The sequence below is a fragment of the Xiphias gladius genome, chromosome 10 (genome assembly GCF_016859285.1).
Source record: "Xiphias gladius isolate SHS-SW01 ecotype Sanya breed wild chromosome 10, ASM1685928v1, whole genome shotgun sequence".
Lineage (NCBI taxonomy): Eukaryota > Metazoa > Chordata > Actinopteri > Istiophoriformes > Xiphiidae > Xiphias > Xiphias gladius.
Genome location: NC_053409.1, coordinates 27,212,788 through 27,239,683, shown reverse-complemented (window position 1 = coordinate 27,239,683; position 26,896 = coordinate 27,212,788). Strand labels below are relative to the sequence as shown.

Genomic DNA, 26,896 nt, shown 5'->3' with positions numbered 1-26,896 from the left:
GCAACGAGCGACGAGGCGTTTTTAACGACAGCCTCCTTCGGTCCGCTCAGTCCGTTCACACCTCGTACCGGTCTGTGGTCTTACCTCTGTCCTTGTTCTCCTGCAGTGACAGCAGGGAGGTGGAGGAGGAGGAGGCGCTGCCATCAAACCCAGGACTGGAGTCTCCCTCGTGCTCCCCGCTCGCTGCTCCTCTCTCCTCCTCGGCAGCGCTCCTCGTCGGGTGGAGCTCCTCGGGGCAGGGGGTGGAGCTGGGAGCGGCGGCCAGGAGGAAGGGCCTCACCTGAGCCTGGGGGAGGTGAGGGGTGTGGGGGGAGGGGAGGGAGGCGTGGAGGTGGAGAGGCAGCGGGGGCGGAGCTTGTTGCTGCTCCCTCATCAGCAGAAGGAGGTGCTCTGAGGAGGAGACGGGCTTCTCCTTCTCGTCGGGGTCATCCAGGTCCACCTCATGGCAGACCAGCGCCTCAGGGCCGATCTGCGGCTCCAGCTCCTCCGCGGGGGAGGGGCCCTGAGCCTCCGGAGCAAGGGGAGGGGTCCCAGCATGCACTTCTGGCTCCTTCGTGGCTCCACCTGTCAAATGCTCCACTGACACCTCCCTCTGCGTCTCATCTGCTGGACAGGGCCAGTCTTCTGTCTTCATCACCCCCTCACTCCTCCTCTCTGGGCGGAGCGGTGAGGGGAGGGTTTTGGGGGAAGCTCCGGCTGCTGTCTTGGGTATGGGGACGGGAGTTTTGGGGGAGGTGGCCTCCTCCTGCCTCTTGTCGGGGCGGAGCTTCTTGTCCGCTGCTCTCTGCTCTGCTGCTTTTCGTTTGAGTGCCAAGCTGCACCTCACCTCAGGTAACCCAGCCTCCTCCTCTTCTTCCTCTTCCTCCTCCTCCTCCTCCTCTTCTTGTTCTTCCTCCTCCTCCTCCTCCTCCTCCTCCTGCTCCTGCTCCTGCTCCTCCTCCTGCTCCTCCTCAGTGGCAGAGTCGGTGTCGGAGTCCACTGCGGTAGACTCAGGAGGGAGGTGCTCGGTGGGGAGGCAGCGAAGGACCACCATGGGCTCGTCCTGTCTCTTTAGGACACCGCGAGGAGGAGACGACAGTGCCGCCGAGTGGGAGGGGCTGGCGGCGGGGGCAGGGGTGGGGTTGGGGCTGGGCGTGCAGAGGGGGATTCTGGGCGGAGTTTCAGAGCCCGTCTCCCTGAGGTTTGCCCTGCGACCTTTGAGCCTGGGGGAGGACAGAGGAGTGCACCTGTCCTCCTCCTCTGCAGGAGGTAAAGGGGAGGACACCTGCTGCTGCTGCTGCTGCTGCTGCTGCTGCTGCTGCTTCTCAGGAGACATCTTGTGTTTATCTGCAGCAGCAGGAGACATTTTGTTGATCTTGTCGGGGGAAGGAGACGTCCTGCTGGGAGACATTTTGGCAAGCGCTTCCTGTCCAGGAGATGTCGTTTTCTGCACCGGAGACGATTTGTTCTCCTTATCCAGGTGAACGGGCACCACGGCAGATTCTTCTGCGGGCTCCTCCCCCAGCTCCGCCTCCTCCTTCTCTGATTGGCTCAGCATTTTGTCAGCTTTCTCCTGAGGTATGCTGGGACACGGCGGCGCGGCAGCAGCAGGCGGCTGACTTGTCGTTTCCGTGGCGGCAGAGTTGTGGGCAGGTGTCGCGATGTTAGCGACCTCGCTCGTCTCCTCCTCCTCCTTCACCTCCTCCGGTTCCTCCTCCTCCTCCTCCTCCTCCTCCTCCTCCTGGCAGTGTGGGGCTTCAGTCCTCCCTCGCCATGGCAACGGCTTTTTATCAGGGGGGTCTTCTGATTCGCTGTCGTCTGATGAGTTCCCAGAATCCTCTGCAGGGAGAGGGGTCAGATTGGTAAGTAACTGAACTAATTAAACTGGATCAGTAGCAGAAACAGGATGAAGCAGTAATGTCGTTCTCACCGTTGGACCCTCTGTCTGAGTCGTACACGCCCGACATTCTCCTGGTTCTCCTGCGAGGAGTGTCTGCAGAGAGGAGACACATCAGAGGACAGGCAGGAGGACGCACACATGTGCAAACACACACACACACACACACACACACACACACACACACACACACACACACACACACACACACACACACAGAGCAGCAAAACACCCTACCAGTAACCGGAAATGAGACAATAAGCTTACCGCAGCACGTCGGCACAGCCAGCACCTCTAGTGATTACCGTCAGTAACACACGGTAACAGAGCTTGGTCCACAGTGACACAATTGTGCAACTATCCTTGTTAGGACACTGAATTGTCTTCCATTCATTGTGGACAGCCCAACCCAAACCCTAGCCTTAGACAAGACGTTGGAAAGGACGCTTTGCCTCATTTGGACCGGGCTTCGGTCCCCATGAGGAACACGGGTCCTGATAAGGTCGGTGTTTATATCGGAAAAAGTCCCAAAGATGTAACAGATGAAACGCACCCAAGTGTTTCATTTCAAAGACGTACACACCTTTCCTAACACACCCTCACAAACACGCACCTGTCCTGCCTTTGTCAGCAGCCTGAATAACACACTTTCATTCAAAACAGTGAACTAGGCTACAGGGCGACAAGTTTGCAGCCATGGAGGTGCAGTTTAAACCCTAAACTGAAATAATAGAAATTAGTCACCTGCAGACAAAGAATAAAATGCCACCTGTTTGGTCACATGTGAATCAAGTTTCTTTAGTTTCAGTGTGTCTTACTGTCTCCATTGGCCATGTTGGACGATATCTCCGTCCTGCTGCCCTTGCCGTTGGATCGTCCCTCGTTGCTCGGTGTTTTGGAGACGCTGCGGCCGGCCGAGCCGGTTGGTGTGGTTCTGATCTGAGGACGACCACGCTTCGCTCCCGTTGGCTTCAACGCCGGCTTCTCTTCATCTTTATCTCTCTCTTTCTCCACCTCGTCTTTGCTCTGCCGGGGAGACAGATGGCAGTGAGGACAAGTTTTCACAATAGTTTGTTCATAACTGCATCACCACGCAGCAAGAACTCATCCTTAATAAAAACAAAAGCAGACATGTTAACAGCAGAGCATTATCTCTCCGCAAGCCGATTTTACAGAAATGATATGACACCGAGTGGCTGCCTGGAAGGAAGGAATCGATCGAAATCTGGAAAATTGCTCCAGAAATTTTAGGGTGCCTACTGCTTGCTGTGTGTCCCAGGAGTTTGGTTTCAGTTTTAAGCTTGTGTGGTGAATATCTTGCTGCCTGTTTACAGAGATAATGTTACAAGGTGGTTACTAGGTTTTAAGTAAATTAATGCTGTTCAAGGTGGTTGCCAAGATTTTTGTCACTTTGGATTGTGTCACCTTGGCCTCCAGTTCTACTGTAAGGAACCTTGGGGTCATTTTCAACAAGGACATGTCTTTTGACTCACACATAAAAATAATACTCTACGACAGCCTCCCTCCACCTGCGCAAAACTAGTCCATGCGTTTTTTTACCTGTAAACTGGACTACTGTAATTCCTTATCAGGATGTCACAATAATTCTGTGAGAAGCCTCTGACTGACCCAAAATGCTGCAGCCTGAGTAAGGACAGAAATATGTTTGTGAAGATTCTCAGACACGCAAGTCATGGTGTTTCCAAGTGTTATACAAAGTCAATTGGACTTGGATCCCTCATCTGACAGGCTTCTTCAGTTTGAACGGGTGTTAAGATGCCTGGGGAGGGATCTCAGGACCGCACTGTAAGTGGTTGATAAGTGACAGGTCAGATATCTTCTTTCACTCCTCTTTCAAAGCATCGGTTCTCTCTGGCCAAAATGTGTACATTGCTGTCCTCAACTGAGTGAGCAGATGTAGGTGGACTACGGAGTCCTGACCTGAGGAGTTGGCGCGCCTCTGTTGTGCCATGCAGGTGTGAAGCCGTTGTTTTCTGTTTATCCAATGTACAGGTCTGTGCATTCCTCTCTACAACGAACTGCAACGCCATTATTTGAACTCCGTAATTATTATTATAATTATAAACAGCCAGTCTGACAGTGCTGGAATACAACAGAATCTACACACAGCTGTTCCTGGTCTCTCTCTCGGCCGTCCACCCTGAGTCTGGTTCTGTCGGAGGTTTTCTTCCTGTTAAAAGGGACTTTTTCCCTTTTTTAAGCAGAAGTGTCAAATATTAGCTGGTTCCTTCTCAAATGTGAGGATTTATGCTTTTCTTCGTCATACACAGTAACCTGAATATCTTTGGGTCTGTTGGTCAGAAAAAAACAAAATGAGAAAGTTAATCAGCAGATTAATTGCTAATAAAATTGTTAGTTGCAGCCTTCGATGGGTGATTCCTAACCTTTTCTGCTTGTGACTCCCACCTACAGGTCAGGTGGGTGACAACTGAGGTAGTGTTCACAGTGGCTGTCGGCGCTTTTCCAGCTGGTCGCTCATGCTTTAGCAAGTGGTTTTTATTGTGATTTGGGGACCGATTTCACCAAAGTGATTTGGTGAGAACTGCTGACACAGAGATCATAAATAGTGGCAGCGTCACGTTTCACAGATTGCAGATACGTTTTCAGTCAGGGGTCCCGTGGTAGTCGTTTTGATAAGTGAAATGTGTCACAATTAACAGGAGAGGAAATGATCCCGTGTTGCAAATTCGGTAAAAAGGACCCCAGAGTGTTTTCTAAGTAGATGTGAGGGAGGACTGCATGGTCAGGTCTGTGACAGCAGCAGTCAAACTGGGTGGACTCAGTATTTGTGGCAGCAGTAAGACAGGCAGCGCTTTGAGCAGTCGCAGTGGCCGTAGTATTAACTGCAGTTCTTAAACAGGCCCTGAGGTCATGGTCACAACAGTTTGATAAACAGTAAAAGCTCAGGCTGAAGTGTTGTGAAACTGAAGCTGGTTCACTGAGTTCAGGGAGGAACAGCAGTGAGCCAGCTTGAACGTGGAAATCACCGGTGGACGGTGGCAGCAGAGAAATCCCGTGCATCCGTCAAACTAACCCCGCCCCACTCCCTGTCTGCCTGCTCCTGATTGGACAGTGAAGCTCACCAGCGTCTGGTCAGACAGCCAAGAGGAAGTGACATCACAGGACTTCAGTCCAGCATGCGAAACCTTTCTCGGCATCATCACACCTGGCCTTCAGCAGGTCACAGGACGGTGCTGGGCTCACAGGAAACATTCTGATTTGACATCTCACCTTAACCTTCTTCCTCTGCCTCTTCTTTGTTCCTTTCTCCATGGGCCAGATGATTCTGTCGGCCTTCACCCACTCATCGTACCTGTGGAGCAGACACACCTGTCAGGACCGACTCCACCTGCAACACTACCTGGACGTGTCCTTGTCAAACATATCAGAGTAAGAAATCCTTTTTTTAGGACTAGGAGTAAAATGATTTCATTAACCTTCTTATTTTAGGCAAGAGTTCAGAAAGAGACCTGCATGCACATACTGTAAAAAGGGAAGAGATGTTTCACGTGAACTCAGTAACAGACACCATTTGTCCAAAGTTACATAATTTCTTGACAGGATGCAAAAGAGAATAAAAACTCTCCACGTAAACCGAGGTCCTCGCAACATTACAGCGGTGGGGAAAAACACAGCTTCGAAACTGATGATTTGGGTCTGTAACAACCAACAATTTGAGCTGTAATAAATCATACTTAATATACATATTTAATAATTAATTCGTATTTTTAAAATGATGAATAGCGGAGCTATATGTAAGAGATATGTTCATAATGTTGCTGAGTATTTCCTAGCGCTCTGTGGAAATGATAAACTGCGACATCATCGCTGCATGTGCAATATATCTCACTCTTGAGAGTTATCCTCCTGGTGAAAGTCAGAGCAGGGCGCTTCACGCACACTCTCACACTCTCTCACGCACTCTCACGCACTCTCACACACACACACACACACACACACACGCGCACACACACACAACCGTTTCTCAGTTTCCGACACTGACCTGACGTTCCAGCCGTAGTAGTGAACCAGGTAGAACTGTTCTCCGTTGTCTATGTCCGTCTTCTTGATGTGAGCCTCGTAGATCTTCTGAGTCTTTCCTCTGCCGTACTTCACCCTGACCTTCGTCCCCGTGACAGAGTCTCCATCCTCCTCATCCTCACTCCTGACCCCCCCCACACACACACACACACACACACACACACACACACACACACACACACACACACACACACACACACACACACACACACACACAAACAGAGTTTAATTTATGACAAAGGGCACTGAGTATCAAATTATGATCAATCCTGAGTGTTAATGTGCTCCATTGTCCCGAGTGATGTCTCCAAAAACATATATCATACCCGAGTTTTCAGTGGTGGAAAATAACTAAGTACATTTACTGAAAGCATAACAGCAGGCTGTATAGCAGGGTTTTGCTGACGTCTCTGGTTGAAAGTTTGAACCCTGTTTATCCTCCAGCCAGAGCCAGCATCACTGACAGGTATGGTCTGAAATGTGCTCTGGGTCCACCTGTAACCACGTGGACCAACAGCGATGCCACGCTGGACTACACTTCTACATGATGATGTACAAGTTTACGCCACATTTCTACTCGATCAATACTCTAAGTACTGTAATGGTAAATACACTTCTGAGATACTTGTAGCTCCTCTTCTAGTACCTTTTGTCTATTCCATTACATTTCAGAGAGAAATACATATTACTAACCATCTCCACAAGCTACAACAATGAAATACTTGAATCCAGTAATGTATACAGTATAATCAGACAGGGACCATTCAACATGTGGAGTACTTTTGATATTTGAATGCTTGAAAATACTTCTGTACTTTTACTGAGGTAAAATTCTGAACCCATGACTTTCACGTAACAGTGAAAGTCACAACGGTAAAACCACTGACAGGTGAAGAATAACACCGATTCCCTCGTTACAGTGGCACCTGTACGTGGTGGGATATATTAGGCAGCAGGCGAACAGTCAGTTCTTGACGTTGATTGGCTGGAAGCAGGAAGAATGGGCAAGCGTAAGGATCTGAGCGACTTGACACGGGCCAAACTGTGATGGCTGGACGACGGGTCAGAGCATGGCCAACACAGCAGGTCCTGTGGGGTCTTCCCAGTAGGCAGTGGTCCAAGGAGGGACCGGAGGGTTTGCCACTTTCCTCCGTTTCATTTCATTATAAACAACCATCTCTTTCAGTTTTGAGGTGTTTGTCGAAAATAATAATTAGTTGCAGCCCTATTGTGGTATTCATACTTTTACTCAGGTAAAGGATCTGAATACCTCCTCTCCCACTGGTGGTAGCCTGACATCACGGACAATATTTTAGAAACCTGAAAGTATTTTTGTCCTACTAACAGTCTGAACATCAGTGATCCATTACAGTGAACCTCAAATCTGCATTTGTTTTTAATCAGTCTAATCTCTGTCCAGAAATTCAGTTCAAACTGTTTGTGTTCAGTCTCACCTGTCTCCTCTCCTCCTCTCCCCCTCCTCCTCCTCTTCATCGTCGTCCTCCTCCTCCTCTTCCTCAGAGCCTTTCTCCGAGTCGTCCATTCTTCTGTTGCTGCGTCTCCTCACGTCCCTCTGCTCCTCACTGTTCTCTCCTCCTCCTCCTCCTCCTCCTCCTCCTCTTTTCTCTGGTCTGGAGGACAACTCTCTCTCTGCCTTCACCTGACTCCCCACACACCTCCTCCTCCCCTGAAAACAGACAGAAAAGCAGGAGAAGAGTCAGGCGGGAGAAATGTTTCCACTGGTCTCAGTTTTTAAAAACAGTTTTTTGTATCGAGTGACTTAGTATTTTAGGTTCATGGTCCATAAATGATGCTCAAACTGACATCACACCAGACTCCACATTCTATACCAAGTTTAAAGTTATAAATGTTATTATTTCAGCCGTTACTGCAAACCTGTCAGCATTATGCACTGCTAATTTGTAGGGGCGGGAATCTCTTGATTCAATTCAGAATCAATTCTCGATGTAAAACAGATTCTTGATTGAATAAATGATTGGCACTAGTTTCAGACTCTTACTCCATTTCAGTGTGTGTCTAAACATGCACTCATGTGATAAGTCCACTGAACTGCAAACCTGAGCTACTTTACTTAGAAGAGAGTCGCCAGTGTTGCCCTGCGAGCGCGAGGTCGATCTTTCCCTCCGCAAGCAACACCTTTCTACGCGTCTCATTCAACTGACCACACGGCAGCTGACTCAGACGTGAATGAGCTTCTAACTTTCTCTCTGACTCATCATTTTACAGGTAAATACACCTGAAATCTCAGCTCAGCCGTCGTCTTTAACTCATGTGTCTGGTGATTCTGTCAGACGACGTCGTGGTTAGACAATCAGGATTTTAGCAGCAGAGCAGCAGCTTGAAGTGGCTGATGCTTAACATGAAGTTTTAATGGGCCAAGTTTCAGTCATTGTTTCATACCGGTTCCGTCGTCTGACAACAGAAACGGTAAAACATGTAGATGAGAGCAGCTTTGTTGGGAATTCAAATGGATTAAAATACTGTATATGTGAGCACAGAGAGCAGGAGAGAAGCCAACAGACAAAGGGCCGAAACCTACTGACACTAAGCTGAGTGCAAATAGGATGCGATTACATAATGAATATGCTAATTAGCGTATTAGCTCATTAAGCAACACTTAGCTCCTTTCCACTGAAAGTCCAGCCATGTACCTGACTTAGTCTTGTTTGTTTTGTTTGTGCTCTTGTCAATGGTTTGAAGTTTGTTAGACTGGAAAAATATCAAATATATTTCTATGCACCAATCAAGTTTTAGCAAAATGTACATCAACATGTGTTGAATGGTTGTTTGTTGGTGCTGTCAATCAAATAATAACAACACACGTACACAGTCCTAAAGAAGCAGATTAGAACATTTGAGTTTTAAACTTTCAATAAATAACAACTACCGATGTTTATTTACAAACTTAAATTCTTGAATATTTAATGTTCTGTTTGGAGAAATACTCTGGAACCAGAATCTGGAACCACACTGTTTAAGGACAAGTGTGTAGGGCACAGTGGGATCTAGTCGCAGGGCTGCAGATTGCAACCAAGTGAACACCCCTCACCTCACCCCTCCCTTGCCAAGTACATAGGAGAACCTACGGTGGCTTTCAGGTAACGTTAAATGCTAAGGCTCTCTCTAGAGCCTGTCTTGCTGCTGCGTTATACTTAACTGTCGCTGTGTGTTATGTAACTCAATGTTTTCAGTGTCTCACCCTCGGTGACAACTGCCTCTCCTTGACCTCCTCCTTCTCGCTCTCACTCTCTGACTCTACTTCCTCCCTCTTGTCATCCACAGGTTCCGCCTTCACCGGTGGCGTGGAGGGCTCTTTAAGCTCCACCCCTGCAGTCTCATTGGCTGGTATGGTGGGAGGGCGGGGGTTGTTGTGATGGATGGTCCTGAATGTGATGGAGGCGGAGCGGCAGTACTCCTCAAAACCATACAGGTACCTGTTGACACAATTTACACTGCTCAGAAAACCAGGATGGGAAATGGATCAGGTCAGAAGTGGTTAAGAAAGAAATACTGGAAAGAAAGATGGAAAGCAGCAACAACACACCTGAAACCTTGGTACAGACCAAAAGACAGAGGAAACTCAACTTGGTTCTTTCAGCACTTGCAATAGATCTGGATGTCATGGCCGCTCTCATGTCGGCTTGTCTCTATTGTCCTGTGGCATTTCAGCCATTCTCCCGGTTTGTTTTGCGGTAGAAAAGCATTTGTAAATCTATGACTTTTGTTTGTGTTACTCCATAACGTTGCACACGGTAAAAAATAATTTGCCCCCGCTTTTGTGCGGAACATCAGGGGACTTCCTCGCATTGTATTTAGCAGTCATTTTTGTTGGTAAATGAGACTTTCGTGTCCCACGCGTCTGAGAAACAAGGAAGTGAGTTTGGTGACGGACATGTGTATGGCTCAAACATTTTGCACGGAGGACTGCTGTGATTGGTGAAAGTTGCAGAAAAGTTTAGGTGATTGGACAGAGTTGCAAGGTCGCGCAGAGTTCATGGGGATTGGTTGAATTTGCGTTAATTGTCGCCATCGTGGCATCGTGAAGGGGCTGATATTTAGCCGCACTGGAAGCACGTCTGTATGGATGTTAATGTCAGTCAGTCGGTCCTCCACTTTGGTCCAGACTGAAACATCTTAACTATTGGATGGATTGAAATGTGGCTCCGACGTTCGTGTCCCCCCTCAGGATGAACTGTAACAACTTTGGGAATATTATATTATTTTATTTATTCTCTCACACACACACACACACACACACACACACACACACACACACACACACACACACACACACACACACACACACACAGATGTGAGTACGCAGGTGTGTTCTCTTACTTCCTGTAGGCCGTCTTGACGTTATAGGATGCAGCAGAGTTCAGAACGGGGATCCCCAGATCCATGTAGACCTGCTTCCACACTGTCCCAGACTCAATCTTGGGGGGGGAGAAAAAACAAAAACAAAACAAAACAAACAAAAAAAACAGACAGACAGAAGAACAGAGTCAGTCAGGACTGAGGACTAACTTTTCCACTGGTAGCTCTGGTGCGACCAACTGAGAAAGTTTGTAGATAATTTGGTCGCACCCTGTTTCTCCCCTTCCATTATCAATGTCACAGGTGTAGACAATCTCACATTGTCTGGTGGAAACGTCGGTGGCAATATCTGTCATAAACAGTGAGACCTGTTAAGTAGTGAGCAGAGGCAATTTTTCCACTCTCCCTGCAGCTGCATCCTCATCATCGGTTGTGTCTGAGGCGGGACCTGTGGTCGGATCTCCCTCTCCACCAGCCTCCTCCTCTCCCCCCTTGTTTTGTGTTTTTTAAAATAATCACATGTGGACGCCGCGTCTACAGAACACGGTAACGGCTGAATGATTGTTTGAGCGTGGAGAGATCGACACGACCGCAGTGGCTAACCCAGCGTCCGTGCCAGAGGGGCACTGGAACAGCCCAATGATCGTCACGCACTCGCACCAACGCTACCATGCGAAATTCTAACTGGCACGCTCTCAGAAATGGAGCCCTGTCAGTTCAAAGCTGTAACTGTCACATCCAGCTGTTTCTCTCTGTAATCAGCTGATTGGACAGTGGGGCTCGTCAGACAGCCAAGAGGACGCGACATCACAGGACTTCAGTCCAGCATTCACAACCTCTCTCGGGATCATCCCGCATGGCCTTCAGTTGGTCACATGACCCACTGAGCTCAGATGCACTGCTGCATCTGAGCTCCACCGAGGAATGACGCTGAAACTGACTCAGACAGCAAAAGTGAATTTTCACCTCTCGTTGTTGGCACAAATTTGCCTGCTGGACTGCTTGTGCTTATTCAGCCCATACACCCAACGTAACAACTGTACAGATGTTAACTGTACGCTACCTAGAAACAGACCTGTACATCAGCGTCTGAAACTTCAGTTCTGTTATGTCGCTCCAGTCGCTCTTCTCTTTCCTCTCCTCTCTGCATGTTCATGAAACTGAGTCATAAAGCTCCAGGATACACACAAATTTCTCATTTTTACATCATCCTGGGTGAACGTGCTTCCCATCACGTCTTTCCATCGACTTTGTATGCATTTGTGCCGACCCTAAAATTGGCTTCGCATTCTCTTTGAACTCAGAGCAAAACAGATCAAAGTGAGATTTGTTTCTGCTGAAACAATCAGTTGTGTTAGACCCAAATCATCTCTTTAGTAAGGCTGCATCTTCCCTCCCTCTGTGAGGTTGCAGAGACCTGAACACTGTTTTTTTTTTTTTTTTTTTTAAATCGAGCAACTGTATCTTTTCATTAGCTCATGCTGATCAGTGTAACCTCTCCTCTCTCACATTGCCTCTGTCTGACCTCAACCTCTTGCAGCTAACTAACTGATCAGGACTCCTCTGATGTGACTCCTCTGTAAGACCAAAACTGTCACTTTGAGAATTCTTGGCCCGCTAGGACAGATTATGAGCCCAGGTCAACAGAGAAGTCACTTTTACAGGATGTGTATATCATGGATGCGAGTGAACGTCAGTATCAGTGTGTCTTCAGCTAATCACCAGCTCTATGGACAGACAGGTAGACGGGTGGACAGTCCTCACCTTGTGGCAGCCTCCCAGGTGATAGACAAGTCTGAAGAGCTTAAAGAGGTTCAGGTCTTTATAACCCAACACTGGTGGTTTGTTGATGGGAGTCCCTGATAGACAGACAGACACCAGTAATGTTAGAACAAACCCCTGAGCTGTTTCACACAAAGGAACAATTCACATAAAACCCTTCATGTAAGACAGATCACTGGAGTATTTTGTGATTGTAAATCTGAAGGCATGTCCTGTCCCAGTCTGAAGTCCTGAGCTGGCTCACCTCTGTCCTCCATGAACTTGTAGAGCTGCTGCAGGAAGTGGTCTCTCTCCTCTGGGTCTGGTTCCTCTTCCGGCTGGACACAAAGACAGGCAAGTTAGGATCTGACCCCCCAGCATTACATCCCCACACAGTACGTTATAGGAGAGTCACACCTGGTCTCTCATCAGTTTCTCACCTCATCCTTTATGTGTTTCTTCTTTTTGCTCTCCTCTTCGTCCTCCTCCTCGTCATCACTCTCCTTCTCTTCTTCATCGTCCTCATCGTCACTGGAGGACGAGTCCAGGATCTGACTCATGTCCATCTTCCACAGATCTGGAACCTCCCGGCTCCTCAGGAATATCTGGGCTGCTTCAAAACCTGGGGGGTGGTAAGAGGAGGAGAATGGAGATAGGGAGGAGGAGGAGAAGAGGAGGAAAGAAGAAGAGGGAAGGGGGAGGAAGAAGGAAGAGAGAAGAAAGAAGAGAGGTTAGAAGGGGGAGGAAGAGAAGAGGAAATAGAAGAGAAAGGAAGTAGGAGGAGGAGGAAGGAGGAGAGAGAGAGGAGAAGGAGAGAAAGGGAGCAAGAGGGAGAGGAGACAGAAGAGTGGGGAGAGAATGGGGGGCCATAGGAGAATGGGGAGCAAGAGTAAGAGGGGAGAGAGAGAGGATGTGACAGAAGGAAGAGGGGAGAAAGGGGCAGTCATAGGAGTAGAAGGAGGTGAAGGTCAAAAAATGAGGAGAAGCAGCAGTTGAAAAGATGTAAGAGAAAAACAAAATTGAAAAACAGTCAGCATTGAGTTTTGCCTGTGAATCAGTGCCCTGGTGCATTGTGGGGGTTGTAGTGCCTCACCTCTCCTGTTGGAGAACTCAGACCTGGCAATGCTGATGGAGTTGACGGCGTGGACGTGTCTCCTCGCCACCGTGTGGCTGCAGGATGAAACAGGAGGAGGAGGAGGAGGATGAGAAGGGGCCGATCAGTTTCTGATCAAAGATCAACAATTAAAAATAAATAAATAAAATCAAAGTGAACTCACAACTTGGAGTCGCTGAATGATCTGACCAGACACTGATCCTTCTTCACCACCAGCTCGTCGTTACAGCTTGGAGACACCACCTGCAGGACAAACACACACCTGCAGTCGGAGCGTGGTCTTGTGACAGACAGGTAGAGTTGTGTGTGCGTGTGTGTGTGTGCGCGTGTGCGCGTGTGTTTACCAGAGCCAGGTACCAGCTGCTGGGCTCCTCCTCGTTCTCAATGCTGCACACTTTCCCCAGCAGCTCATCATTCAGCCTCCGCCTGTCCTCCTCCTCATCTTCACTGGATGTAGACTCATTCTCCTCGTCAGCCCTGAGACAGACAGGGATACAGGGATACAGAGATACAGACAGACGGACAGAGTAAGTATTCCAGTTTACAGTGAAACAGAGTCAGTTGCAGCAGTTGTTCACAAGTTCAAACTTAGTTCTAACGAAAGCGTTTACTAGGTCGGAATTTACGCGTCACTAAACTAAAGCAGGTTGCACCACACAAACTGTCCTGTATTTAACCAGCTGCGATCAGCTGATCATTTCTCTGGAGAAGAGTCTCCACTCTGCTGAAAAAACACAGGTCACTGGCGGTCATAGAGAGATGTTACAGAGTGATGTGTCTTCTACACTCGGTGCTGCATTTGTTGAATGTACATATACTTTAAAACGATAAAACTCACACAGCCTGGGATGAACGCCGTCCACCACGGTTTGACTTCTTGCCGATGACCGGAGTGCCGAAATGCTCCGGGTTGGTCAACGGCAGCTGGTCCAACGTCTGAGAGGGACGAGGGGTAGAACGTGATTAACATGTATACTTTAATATTAATGGCCGTGCAGTGAGACGATTGTAGATATTTTTAGAGTTGAAAGACTTTCTGTTGGAAGGATACAGGCCTGAGGAGCAGTCCCTCTGTCTGTACAGTAGGCGTGACTCACCTCACTCTCTGCAAAATGTCTCTCTCCCTTTAGACACAGAGACGTACGACGGAGAGTCTTCTCATCTCCGTCATCAAACACTGAAACACACAAACACGCTTGAGTTATCAGAGTCTAACAGGAGATTTTTTTTCACAGCTGAGGTTAAGCTGGCAGGGGATTGGTCAGACAGCCAAGAGAAGACGTGACATCACACGACATCGTCAGCTCATCGAGCGAAACCTTTTCTCGGCATCATCACTCCTCCCCGACAGCCAATCATGACGTCTGCACGCAACCAATCATGACGCTTGTGTAGTCTGACACTGAAGTAAAACTTATAGTGAAGACTTATTATTTATTAAAAGATTTTTAAATGCAACAAGCAAGTCAGATCCAGTGTTAGCAGCGCTTTGAGGTTATACTTAGACACAATGCTGTGGGCTAAATGCTAATATCAGCATGCTAACATGCTCCAAATGACAATGCTAACGTGCTGATGTTTAGCAGTTATAATGTTTAACATGTTCACCATCAAGCTAGCTAATTAACAGTAAACAGCATACGGCTGAGGCTGATGGGAATGTCATTAGTTTGCAGGTATCTGGTCAAAAATAAATAAATAAATAAAAATCAAAGTACTGGAGAAATTAAAATATGACCTGGTGATGGTGCAAGAGGAAAAGTCAGAGGATAATCCATACATTAATGTCTGAACCACATTTCATCACAATCCATCCAGCAGATAAAAAGATTAAGGAACCAATCACAGATGAGTATGGACCCTAATGTGTGTATGTATGGACCAATCGGCAGGCTGGAACGAAGACTCACCCACAGTGTAGAGACTGGCGTCTGTCAGCTTACTGATGACGGCCTCGCTGGATAAACCCTCGTTAGTCTTCACCTCCACAGTGGAGCCCACCTGAGCCACACACAGAGACAGAGTCTGAGTCAAGCATCAGGTTGCTGGTAAGATATCTATCATTGAAACCTAGTTTCTAGTTTATTACAAGGCATCAAGTCTCACAACACATTTTTTTTTTACTCAGGACACAAAAAACAAAACATGTTTGCTCCATAAAGCTGATAAGGAAAACCTGAGAAAACATGAGAACAATGAGCTTCACCCAAGAACCACAGGTAGGAACAGATTTGTTCTTAAGTGGCACTAACAAGCGATTTAGGAGAATTTGTCACAGTCACCAACTTTCTCTTTCATTAAGTTTTCACTGCGGTATGAATGAAATTCAAGAGTGGTCCAGACCTGTCGTACGAGTCGTGAATCTTTCCAGTCTTTCCCTACAGTGGAAACGACTCGTTTGACTAAAGAATGACAGTGGCTTCATCTGAATGAATTTGGAGGTTAAATATGATACAAAAGTCAACCTAAATGAAAATGAACACAAGTAAAGGTAATGTTAAACTAACATTCTGTTCAAGGTGAGGGAAGTTCAGTAACTTTTTTTTTTTCCCTTTGATGATATTATTGGCTGAACTTCTCCAGTTCAGTCAGGTGCGATGAAAACACCTCTCACAGCTGCTTCAGGGTCTGTCTGCAGGTCTCTGTCCTGTATCGTCCTCTGTTATAACAACTGACAGTGTAATATCATCCTGTCTAATATCCGATTTTTGTGTTTTGTGTTCTCTTTATTTCAGCTCTGCTCTCATCTAACGTTGTTGGCAGCGTTGTGAATATTTTCTAGTTGTTTCGGGTCCCGTTTCAGGATTTCCGACAGCAGGACATAAAGATCCACAACGTGAAATTCTTTTTTCCCCTCATTTTTGTCAATGAACCAACTGGAGCAGAATGGGAACCAATCATAAAGCAGCAGGGGTGTTCAGGGGTGTCGATGATTCTAATTATGAAATTTCCCATAACCACACAGCTCATGAACCAGCCGTATTCATCGGGCTGAAAACTAACGATTCACCACAGGTTTGTCCAGTGAAGAGTTTGGTGAATGCGACTCGAAACACACTTACTTTCTCTGCGAGGCTGTTGTGATTACCGAAACACCAATACCAAAATTCATTCAATTAAATAAACTGCGCCTGGACATAAGTGAAATAGAGCAAAAGGTGATATGCTACTTCACTAAGAGGGAAGATCAAGGGATTTTATAATATCTCAGTCAAATGCTGTGTATCTTCTTACGAGCCTTTGTTAAACGTTTGGGAAAAAGACCTTGGCATGGAATTTAATGGCGATTTGTGGTGACGTTTTTGTGAGTGAGGTCACTTCCCATTTACTAGCAATACAATCAACGAATTTCAATTCAAATTCTAGTTCAGACTCGTTCATTCATAAATAGAATCTCACACCAGTCAGGATTCACAAGTTTAAAGGAAACTCCCCGTGATATCAGAGAGGCGAGGCAGCGGACCAAACTTGGTACAACTTTTCTGAGAGTGAGAGAAATTTAAGCTCTTTTTGGAAATCACAACAGTAATGCTAAATAGTGAAATTCAATTCAGTCCTTGTTTATCTTCGTTAAGTTCCGCTCCGCATCACTTAGATAACTTACGAAACTAAAAATAAGAAAACTTGTCATCATTATTCATTTTGCAGAAAAGATGTATTTTGTTGTGTTGGTGACACAAGCCTGCTCCAACTTTTTAATTTATTTCTGGATCAAATATTTACTTCCCCTAGAGAAGTTGTCAGTGGAAAACAAAAACTATAGAGACTTTCGAGGGTTTCTGGTCACCTTTTTGTATTTGGAAAATTGAAAAAAAAAATTGCTATAAGAATGATTGTTCAATGGATTTCTGTAAAGACATCATTTTGGTTTAAGGTATTAAACTGACATGAAGTTTTTTCTCATTGGTTACAAATATTTATATTTTCGTTTATTTCTATACTTTGTGGCCTGGGATGAGGGGAATGATGAAATGTGTAGACTGCATTGTGTGTGCTGTTTGATGAAATGGAGAATAATAATATCTATATACGTAAACTATCCCTATCTATAAAATGTTACATAATATAAAACGGTCTTGCACGAGGCCGAATGTTTTAGTCAAAACCAAACCAAAATATGTTTGCTCCAGAATGTAAGAACAGCCAGTGAGGCAGCTGTAAACATCTGGTAGCGTGATGATGATCCGCCTGACCCGCTGCTCATACATTTAGGGAACCTCCTGTAAACCTGAACAGTGACTCGCTCTGCAGAGCTGAACCCTCAGCATCAGACACCAACACTCAGCATCACCATCTTACCCTCAGGGGTCCTTTAACCTGGTCGTCCTGCACCACCTGGGACGTACTTTCACCTTTCAGAGTCACCTGGGGAGAAAGAAAGATGAGTGTGATGAGCGTTAAGAGATTTACTGCCCAACGTTTGTCTTTTTTTTTTTTTTTTTTTTTTAAATCACTGAGACAGGATGTGTTGAAAGACACAAACAGTGAGACAGAGGACAGCATTGACATGATGGACCTTCTGGATTATCGAATTTGATGTTTTTCCATTGACTGGACCGGGTTCATATAACACTTCTATCCAACGTGCTTTTATAAATGGAAAAATGAGAGGCAAATTTATAAGAGACACTACAACAAAAACTCAGGACAAACTGAACAGACAGTTTCAGGCGTCCCGTTCTTTCTGTCCTGAACAAACAACTTTGATCTTTGGAGATAAAAATCTGAAGGCAGAGGAGAGATGAACACATTTATGATCCATCTCAGCCTGTAGCTGTGACACACTGTTTCCATTATATCTGATGATGAAACAAGCTCAGCCCGTACAGTTTTTACAGATAGTACAATTGGCAGCAGCTGCTGTTTCTGCTAAATATATGCTTAAAAAAAGAGGAAGAAGGTGGAAACTGAATGTTGTTGAAGCCGAGGACACAGAAAACACCTAAACACAGCTGACCGTGCAGACAACAACATGTTCACAGGACTGGAGTGTTTGTCTTCATCATCCACTGTCTGATGGAGAACAACATGTGGGGGAACGAATGTGTCTCGAGCTGCAACCAACAGCTGTTTTCGCAAATAATCAATTCATCGTCTGGTCTGGAAAACATCAGTAAAAACGTCCATCACAATGTCCCAGCCCTGGTTCAAGGTGAAGTTTTCGAATGTCCTGTTTTGTCCGACCAACGGTCCAAAACCGAAAGAGAATCAGTTCCTGTCACATAGGACAAGGAAAAGCAGCAGATTCTCACATTTAAAAAGCATCAGATGTTCACCATTTTCTGCTGGAAAAACTACTTAAAACACTTTTACACGATTACAAGCACTGTTGCTGATCAGTTCTCTGTCCATTGACTCATTAACTAACTGACCTTAGTCTCAGCAGACAGGTTCAGTCTCTCAGCCCCTACATACTGTGTGGTAACAGGGGCCGTACAGCTTCATGTCATGTCACACTGCGTGAAGGTCGAATGAAATCCTGGTCTCAGGCTGTCAGACTGTAGGATATCCGTTCGAAGTCTTGTCAGAGTGTGTGATGAATGTGCGCACCTGACTGGTCCGAGACATAACACTGGAAAGCGTCTGCAGCATTCAGGGCTGCTGTCTGTCTCTGAACATCATTCGACTACTGTGTTAAATGAACTTCTTCCCAACACGTAGCCGTCCACTAATGATGATGTGTTTGCCAGCTTTACCGTGGTTGTGTTTACCGTCTGTGGACGAGTGAAAACACAGGAAACAGGAAACTCCATTACACACAGTTGTGTGTAATGGAGGTTAGACTGGTGTAAAGTGGAGTAAAGCAGCTGCTGCTCCAACATCATCAATGACTCAAACTCAAGTCAAGGTAATGGTCGTCATTACAATGAACACCTCCACAGTAATGAGACAGTTCTAACACCAACTCTTTATGCCCAGGTGGCTGCACCTGTTCTTTCTGTGTTTTAGTGTAATCACTGGTTACAGTTTTATTTTTAATCTCATTTATTAAAAAAAAAGAAAGTGCTTTGTTATCATCATCATCACTGCTACTAGTATAAGATAGAGACGTAGGAGCTAGGGTGTGATAAACAGGTAACACCACACACAGCAATCTTATCCCTCACTGAATGATTAAGAGCATCATGCCATGATCACTTGAAAACAAATGACTAAATTGAAAGGCCACACTGAGCACTGGTGCCTCTGGTAATGAAATTTTGGTCTCACTATAGTTATGGAGGAGTACTGATAAAGAGTATTGATAAGTGACCATAGTAGTATCAATATCAATCCCTTATCAGGGTTCACAAGCTGGCACTGTTTTTTTCTAAATGAAGAAACGACTCTTAAAACAGATTGCTGCTGCTGCATTAAGGGGCCACGGCGTACCCACGAGGCGTAGCTAGCATGCACCCGCTCAAAGCTGTGACTGCACGTCAGGTCTACGAAAGGAGATACCACATGGAGACTACAAGAGCTGTGATTGGCTGCTTGTGTTTTCCCTCCATGGTTCTGATGCTGGTGGAGTTTGTTGAGAGTGAAGACAACACGAAGTCGGTAGTCTTCTCCTTTTAAGTAACAGACATCCAACTAATGGATTACACTGCAAACCCTCTGCTCACAGAGATCGCAGCTCTGCATGACTGAATAAACATAAACACAGAAACTGCATGGCGGCAGTCTCTTATTCAGTAACAAGCCACAGCAAGATAAGGTTAGAAATTACCTGGCTGTAACTGCAGTTCTATAAATCTGTGTGTGTGTGTGTGTGTGTGGCTCAATATCGCTCTGTATCCCAAAATAAGTTCAAGAACGTAAGCAGAGTTACTGTGGGGGACATAAAGCACCGTTCCGCCTGAGAACACCCGATAGCATTGCAGAGGTGATATCAACAGGCAAATTTGACGCTCAACTATAAATCCGGCCGTCCGGTCCTTTATTCACACCAACAGGACGGTATTACAGTCCGTGTGAGGGGTCACAGCTGAGGTTAAGCTGGCAGGGGATTGGTCAGACAGCCAAGAGAAGATGTGACATCACACGTCATCGTCAGCTCATTGAGCGAAACCTTTTCTCAGCATCATCACTCCGCCCCGACAGCCAATCACGACGTCTGCAGCCTTTATCTCAATGATCAGAGGAAACACTACCTTCACACATCTGTAATATGAAACATGCAGTTTGACACTGAAGCATAACTTACAATTAGCGCTACAAGTAACGATTATTTTCATTATCAACTAATCTCCAAAATATTATTAATTTAATCGTTTGGTTTATAAAACGTGAGAAAGTTGTGTAAAAAAAACTCCAAGTTACCAGAGTGATGTTTTCAGATGGCTTATTTTGTTAAAGCACAACCTAAAGATAATCAGCTTAGGAGTATAAATGACAAAGCAGCAGCAAATTCTGCCATTTGAGAAGCTGGAACCAAAAATAGTTTCCGTTAATTATTTTGGTTGACTTAGCAATTAATCAACTCATTGTTTCGGTTCTACTAATAATAAACAATGGTGTTATTAAGTGTTACATTATTGTTATATTAAGTGATTTATTTATCTGCAGTCAGTTTAAAATCTAACAGCACATTCAGGCTGTAACTGAGTAACAACTGTAAATCTGAACTGGAAACACTGATCTCTGGGTACTCTTGTTGTTTCTGAGTTGAGGAACACTGAGGTTCTTCTTAAAAGAAAGAAAAACAAAAACAAACACCGTGGTAATGTGGCATCCATGTATCCTCCCTGTGTTTTGACTGGTTGGTTTGTCTTTGTGTGCCGTGGCAGCAGTTTCATTATAAATGTGAATTTGGTCCTAAATTAGAGACTGTCAGAGTTTTTGGCACAGTCTGCCTTTGGTCTCCCAAAATCTAACTCAGATATCATTGAGATCTAGAATCTGGAAACAGAGATTTCACCACTTTACTCTCAGTCCTCTCATTCATTTGAACAGAGCCAGTCTGTTGACACAGCAGGGGTGTCAACATGGAGAGCTCAGGGGAGAAAGAAAAAAAAAAAAGGAAAACCAGCGTCAACCTTTTCTGCAATACGTCATCCACCAAGGTGCTGAGGTGACCAATCAAATACATACCCTGTAGCGGGAGCGCAGTATTTCTACTCTTTATCTCGCAAAGGTCACAAGAAAAGATAAAATAATTTTTTCAGTGATAATTTTCCGGAGTTGTAAAATCCTAAGTTTGAGTATTATATAAAAATTATTCAGAATTTCACAGCCCACACTGACTCCATGTAACACGTTAGGATGCAACACCCTTTAATTTATTTATGCCGGGTAAATTTCTCTTTATAAAGAGTAATCTCAGACAGTCATTCAATAACTCCTGCTGTCCTTAAGTTGTCAACTTCTTAACTCTAAAGCTTGAAAGACAAGTTGGCCCGACTGATATGTCAGCTTAGATTAGTTTATACAGATGTTTGAGTACCGGTGTTTATGTCGGCCAATAAGTAACGAGAAACTGAAAGACAGAAATGCCAAAATTTGGAAACAGTGCCTCCATTATAGCGTTCGTCCATCCATCGGAGAGCCCTGACAAGTTGATTTTTACACGGTTCTTTAAAAAACGAAACTAAAATGATCTGTATCAAGATTCTTTATGTGTTTGAAAAAAAAAGTTACTATCAGCCAATATATTGTTAGTGATGTCAGCATTAGACTGCCTACAATTAACTATTTACAAAGATGGGTCGGTTTGACTGTCAGCTTTCTGGTTTCACTGTGGACATATTTAACTTTAGGTGGTGGGATCGAACCGCAGAGTATCAAAACTACCGATACGAAGTCTTGTTTTGAGTATCTATATATACAAAAAAAAAAAAGGATCTATCACTTGTTAGATCACATCCTGGAAACACTCCTCTTAGTGCTGCAATATTAACGTCTCTGCTGCTGCTGTTTGCAATGACGACCTTTTCAGTTTCAGAGAATTTATATCATGAATATTTGTTATTTACCATTAAAAGCTGTCTTGTGTTTAAACATGCAAGCGATGAAGTCATTAACAGAACAGTAAAAGGAAACACCTCATGTTTGGAAAATCATTTGACGGTAATTAAAAATATAATCATAAAGGATAGTGTATCATCTTTCTCCCCCTTGCATGATAGTCCATGAGCTGATTTTAACAATACAAAAATACTAATATCTGTATTAATATGGTTGATGCTGGCCCTTGAATTAATTGGTACCTCATTTTGTGGAATTGCCCACCCCTACTGAGAGCAGGTGGGAGATGAAGATGTTTTTTTTTTGTTTTTTTTAAAACAGCCTTTACAATCTGCAGCTGAAATCAGTTCGCTTTTAATTTTGGGGTCAACTGTGGTTAAATTCAGTCGGCGCCCGGTTTCGTTTACAACTGGACCTACTGCTCTGATTCACACGTCTGACTGGCTTCTTCTCCATGGCAACCGCGTCTGAGGCTCACGGGTATTGTAGTATTTAGAGATAGAAAAAAAAAAACTGATTTGTCAGAAAGAAAGTGTAAATAATTCAGACCAGTGGCCATAATATAAATTTATAGGTTCATTGCATTATCCATGAGTCTCTCTGTGTCCAGTAACATTCAGGATATTATTAACAGAAAATACTGAAACGAGAACACAGAAAGGAGAAAACCGGTCCCGGAACCAGTGCGACTGTTTAGTTTTCTGCGTGTATCCTCCTCGTGAAGCCGGCTGTAAAGCTGTTTCTGACCAGTAAATGTCTGACGTTCCTCGGTCTGTGGAGGACAGCTTGTCCTTCTGAAGACAGACACACTGGTACAGAGGACAGAGTCAGTGTGCACTGAACGGATGGACGATTCAGTAGACATTACACATCACTGACGTCTCAGGTCTGGTGCGGATTTGGAGTCTGAGTGATGTTTTTCAAATGGAGCACTCAGAATGCACAGGCAGCTCAGAATTTAATTATTTTTACTGGATCCAATCACACTGCAGGTGTGTAGACATGCAGGGGCCACAGAGATCAGACGTGGTTTGTTATTTATGTGCGAGGGGGATTCAGACAACCCTGCTGAGGTCTCAACGTGGACTTCCTGTCTGCAGGTAAACCTGGTTGCTGTGGGTCTTACCTTGACCTTCACCATGCGTTTCACAGTCTTGATTTTAGCCTCGCAGAAGGCTCCTCTGTACTTGGCACTGACATCCGTCCCCACCGTCAGGTAGGCAGGCTCGTCTGCTGCCTGAAATACACACCAACACACACATCAGTGACATCAGGGGACACACAGACACTCCCAGCATGCCCTGCAGCACACAGCAGAGCAGCTGCAGCTGTTGGCCTCCAGTCTGGATCTGACTGAATCCAGATTTTTATGGATGTTTTTGATGGTATGACTTTGTCTCGTGTGTGACACCAGTCTGAAGCTGCTGATTAGAGCTGCTGTCTTTTAATAATGAGCTTCTCTCTGTCTCTTTAGTCATTGTAGCATAGTTAGCAGCTAACATTAGCTTCACAACAGCAGAAATGGCTAACGCTGATGACGGCTCCTCCTCGAACAGTTTGGTCGGATTCACCTAAACAAAGGTCTGTGTTGTATTTAAGGTTTAACTGATACAGTCCTAAAGAACGAATGTGGAGGAGCTGCGATATCAATTAACCTGACATACAAACCAAAAGACAAGTTTGCAAAAGTACACAAGTATCAAAGGGAACTGGAGAACAAGTCCATCTAGCTTCAGCAGGACGACACCATTCCCTGTTACACCAGATATATGTCATTTAAGTTGCATCAACATTAAGACAAAGACCACGTGACCAAACAATCCTACTCCTCTGTCTTTTTATAAATGCAACTTCCTCTTCAAACTGTCAGATCTCACTTCAGGATTATAGACTTAGATTAAAAACTTCTACCCCAGTGTTAGTTTCAGTTTCAGCTGTACTTTGGGTGGAATTATTCTGAATATGAGGACATGCATGTGTACATGAGCAAAGATTCGGTTTTGTCCAGGAGAAACCAGGTTTCTGGTTTACATGATGTTTGAGAAACCAGATTAGTGGAGAAAACCGACTAACCTGGTTACTGATGTGCATGGAAACACTTTCAGTCAATAAACATTTCGTCACAATTCTGTTATTTGTCTTTCCATTTCTTATCTACACCAGAACTGTGAACATGTCCCGCTGTGAAGTTTGGCATCTGCTGCTCATGATCACCTTTACCTGCATTTAAGCAAATATCTGTCCCGTTTTATATTCTAACGTACGACGTGAAGGACTGCTGGAAGAAAATGACAGAACTTCCACTACAGCAGTCTGACAAGCATCGACCACTATTTACACGCTGGTGCTAATTACATCAGTTGTCCTGCACAGCTCTAGGATCAGCTGCTCATCTCACGGTTGTAGTAGTCACGGTGATTGGTCAGAATGTGTTTGTGTTTTATTGTGTGTTTATAATGACGTGATATTATAACACTCGTCTGAGCAGCTGTTTAAAACGTGTTAATGCAATATTTCGTTGCCCAAAACGCAGAGTGACAGTGGAGAGTGATCTGGTCAGATACACTATTACACACACACACTCCAGATTTTCTATAACATTGGATTATTATTGTGCAACAATCTGATTAATCCCAATTAAATCATCAATATATTACATATTACATAGTTGAATAGAAAGTTTTATTTTAATATATGTTTATAAATCAGTTTCCAGACAAAAATCAGGTGGTTTAGTGACCGTTTTTGGAAACTGCAAATGTTAATCACTTAATAACCCGCATCATCGTACTAATAAGTTAAACATTAGAGCTTTTGAAATTTTTCGCTACAGAAACACCAGGCGAATGTGCTGCTACAACACACAGTCAGCTTGTAGAACTAGATGTTAGTTAGTTAACATCAAATTTAACTTTGTGCCAAAAATGTGTTTTGATTTCTTTTTTTTTTTTTAAATCCAACATCTGTGGTGGTGCCAGGTCACATGACCTCCTCATAAACAAAACACGTTTTCCCATCTTGACAAATGTGCAGCAGGCTGTTTGAACCAATCAGGACCAAGACTGTTTACCATCAACAGTGAACAGAAGTTAATTGAGAGGGAAATTGAAAAACAAAAAAACCAAACAAACAAAAAACAGGAAGGGTTGCATAAGATCAACCATTCAGGATCACTGAACAGCCAATAAGAGTGCTCTTCATGGCTGATGTCAGCAACCTGGGGGTGACATCACTCTGTAAACACGGAGCTGCAGGTGTTACGCTTCATTCCGTCACCAGAGAAACTACAATCCATAGAGCGAATACTGGTTCTAATAATATTCTGTCTGCTGTCACAGGTCTCTGGTTTTGTTCTTATTTATTCATTGTGTTATTATCATGTGATGAGTTCAGCAACTCAGAGGGAAGAGTAAACAACGACGCATATATTACTAAAGTCTGGATGCGGTGACATTTCTCCTGACCTTTACTTTTGGAGGGTTCAGACACTGAAAATGTGAAGTAACAGTGGTTTGCTGAATGTGACACTGTGTGGGAAAGCAGCAAAAACAACCCTGGTACAGGTTTCATATATATTATCAGAGTATTTATGTGTCTGTTTTAATCACAGTGCAGATATTAGGTTCAGATGGAAGCTCACTGAGTCAAACTGACACTGAGGCAGAAACCGGACAAGACAGAGTCTAACCAAACCCAGTCTGACTCTACAGATGTGTGAGTCTTGCTGTTCCTATTGGTTTCTTTCAGTGCATATTAACGAACCCTGTTGGCGTCCTATAATCTGAGAGTCTCCATCAGTCGGCACAGAAGCTTGTTATGTGCTTGTTTAACTAGTTATGGCCTGAGCTGGCTGTAGTCACGGTTTGTTCCTTAAATGTAATGATCATTTTTACATTTAAGACTTCTGTAGTAATAGCTGCATATCAGTCACATAAATAAGTTGCTGTTTTCCTCGGAAATAAACACAAGCAAAAGTGACTAACGTGGCTGTATTTCCTCTGCTGTACTGTGAATGATCATTTTAACAAGTTTCAAAAGGTACATCTCAAGAACTGAACTGAAACTAAAATGCAACCAGATACGTAACATGCTTTCATTTGCCATCTTTGTTTGGGTCCTGGGCTGGAGCTGAACCTTGAGACATTATCAAAACCATTTTTTTGTTAGACAGCAGAAGGAATATATCCAGTAGTAGCAGGACTGATGTGTCTTCGAGGATTAGGGCTGCAGCTAATGATTATTCTCATTACCAATTAATCTGTAGTTGCTTTCCTGTAAGTTGTTTGGTCTATTAAATGTCAGAAGATAGTGAGATAGCCAAAGACGAGATATGCAAATTGACTTTTTATCTGACCAGCAATCTGAACCTGAAAATACTCATTTACTACCATATAAAACAAAGAAAAGCATCAAATCCTCACATGTGGGAAGCAAGGACCAGCACTCATTTGGCATCTTTGCTTGAAAACAGTTGAAAACCATTAATCTTCCAACAACAGTTGACAAAAAGATTAATCGACTGATAGTTTGAGCTCTATTTAGGGTAATGGACTTCTTGTACTGTGATGAAAACAGTGGCTCATTACTGTGACACCAACGTGATCATCTAATGTAAAACAGTGATGAAATGATAAAATCAGCTGGAGATAAACTGGACAGAGATGAGGCTTTGAACTGGAAAGACACCAGTGCATGGCCATCAGAGCCCAGTTTAACTGATCAGAAGCTGCTTCCAGCTGGATAGTGTGTAGACATGGACCTCAGACTGGGAACATTATCTTCAGTTTGTGTCGCAGGTC

At 44.6% G+C, this 26,896-nt stretch overlaps 1 protein-coding gene and 3 non-coding genes across 4 annotated transcripts in view; all 4 read right to left on the bottom strand.

The window, feature by feature from the left end:
* The window catches only part of arid4a (AT rich interactive domain 4A (RBP1-like)), a 32,040-nt gene that overhangs the window by 3,882 nt on the left and 1,262 nt on the right, over positions 1–26,896 (bottom strand). The window contains exons 3-21 of the mRNA XM_040136894.1: positions 23,224–23,334; positions 17,451–17,516; positions 15,062–15,152; positions 14,249–14,328; positions 13,990–14,087; positions 13,496–13,628; positions 13,315–13,394; positions 13,131–13,207; positions 12,478–12,659; positions 12,303–12,375; positions 12,041–12,135; positions 10,298–10,395; positions 9,159–9,393; positions 7,393–7,625; positions 5,901–6,062; positions 5,129–5,210; positions 2,695–2,902; positions 1,910–1,972; positions 85–1,818 (exon numbers count right to left, since the gene is read on the bottom strand). Coding sequence (XP_039992828.1) covers positions 85–1,818; positions 1,910–1,972; positions 2,695–2,902; positions 5,129–5,210; positions 5,901–6,062; positions 7,393–7,625; positions 9,159–9,393; positions 10,298–10,395; positions 12,041–12,135; positions 12,303–12,375; positions 12,478–12,659; positions 13,131–13,207; positions 13,315–13,394; positions 13,496–13,628; positions 13,990–14,087; positions 14,249–14,328; positions 15,062–15,152; positions 17,451–17,516; positions 23,224–23,334 — 3,901 coding nt within the window. The remainder of the gene's footprint in view (positions 1–84; positions 1,819–1,909; positions 1,973–2,694; positions 2,903–5,128; positions 5,211–5,900; positions 6,063–7,392; positions 7,626–9,158; positions 9,394–10,297; positions 10,396–12,040; positions 12,136–12,302; positions 12,376–12,477; positions 12,660–13,130; positions 13,208–13,314; positions 13,395–13,495; positions 13,629–13,989; positions 14,088–14,248; positions 14,329–15,061; positions 15,153–17,450; positions 17,517–23,223; positions 23,335–26,896) is intronic.
* Positions 4,987–5,066, bottom strand: LOC120795989. The gene has a single exon (XR_005708319.1). It is a non-coding gene; the product is annotated as a small nucleolar RNA SNORD53/SNORD92 (small nucleolar RNA).
* LOC120795991 lies at positions 14,409–14,494 on the bottom strand. Its single transcript, XR_005708321.1, has one exon. It is a non-coding gene; the product is annotated as a small nucleolar RNA SNORD53/SNORD92 (small nucleolar RNA).
* Positions 20,141–20,226, bottom strand: LOC120795992. Its single transcript, XR_005708322.1, has one exon. It is a non-coding gene; the product is annotated as a small nucleolar RNA SNORD53/SNORD92 (small nucleolar RNA).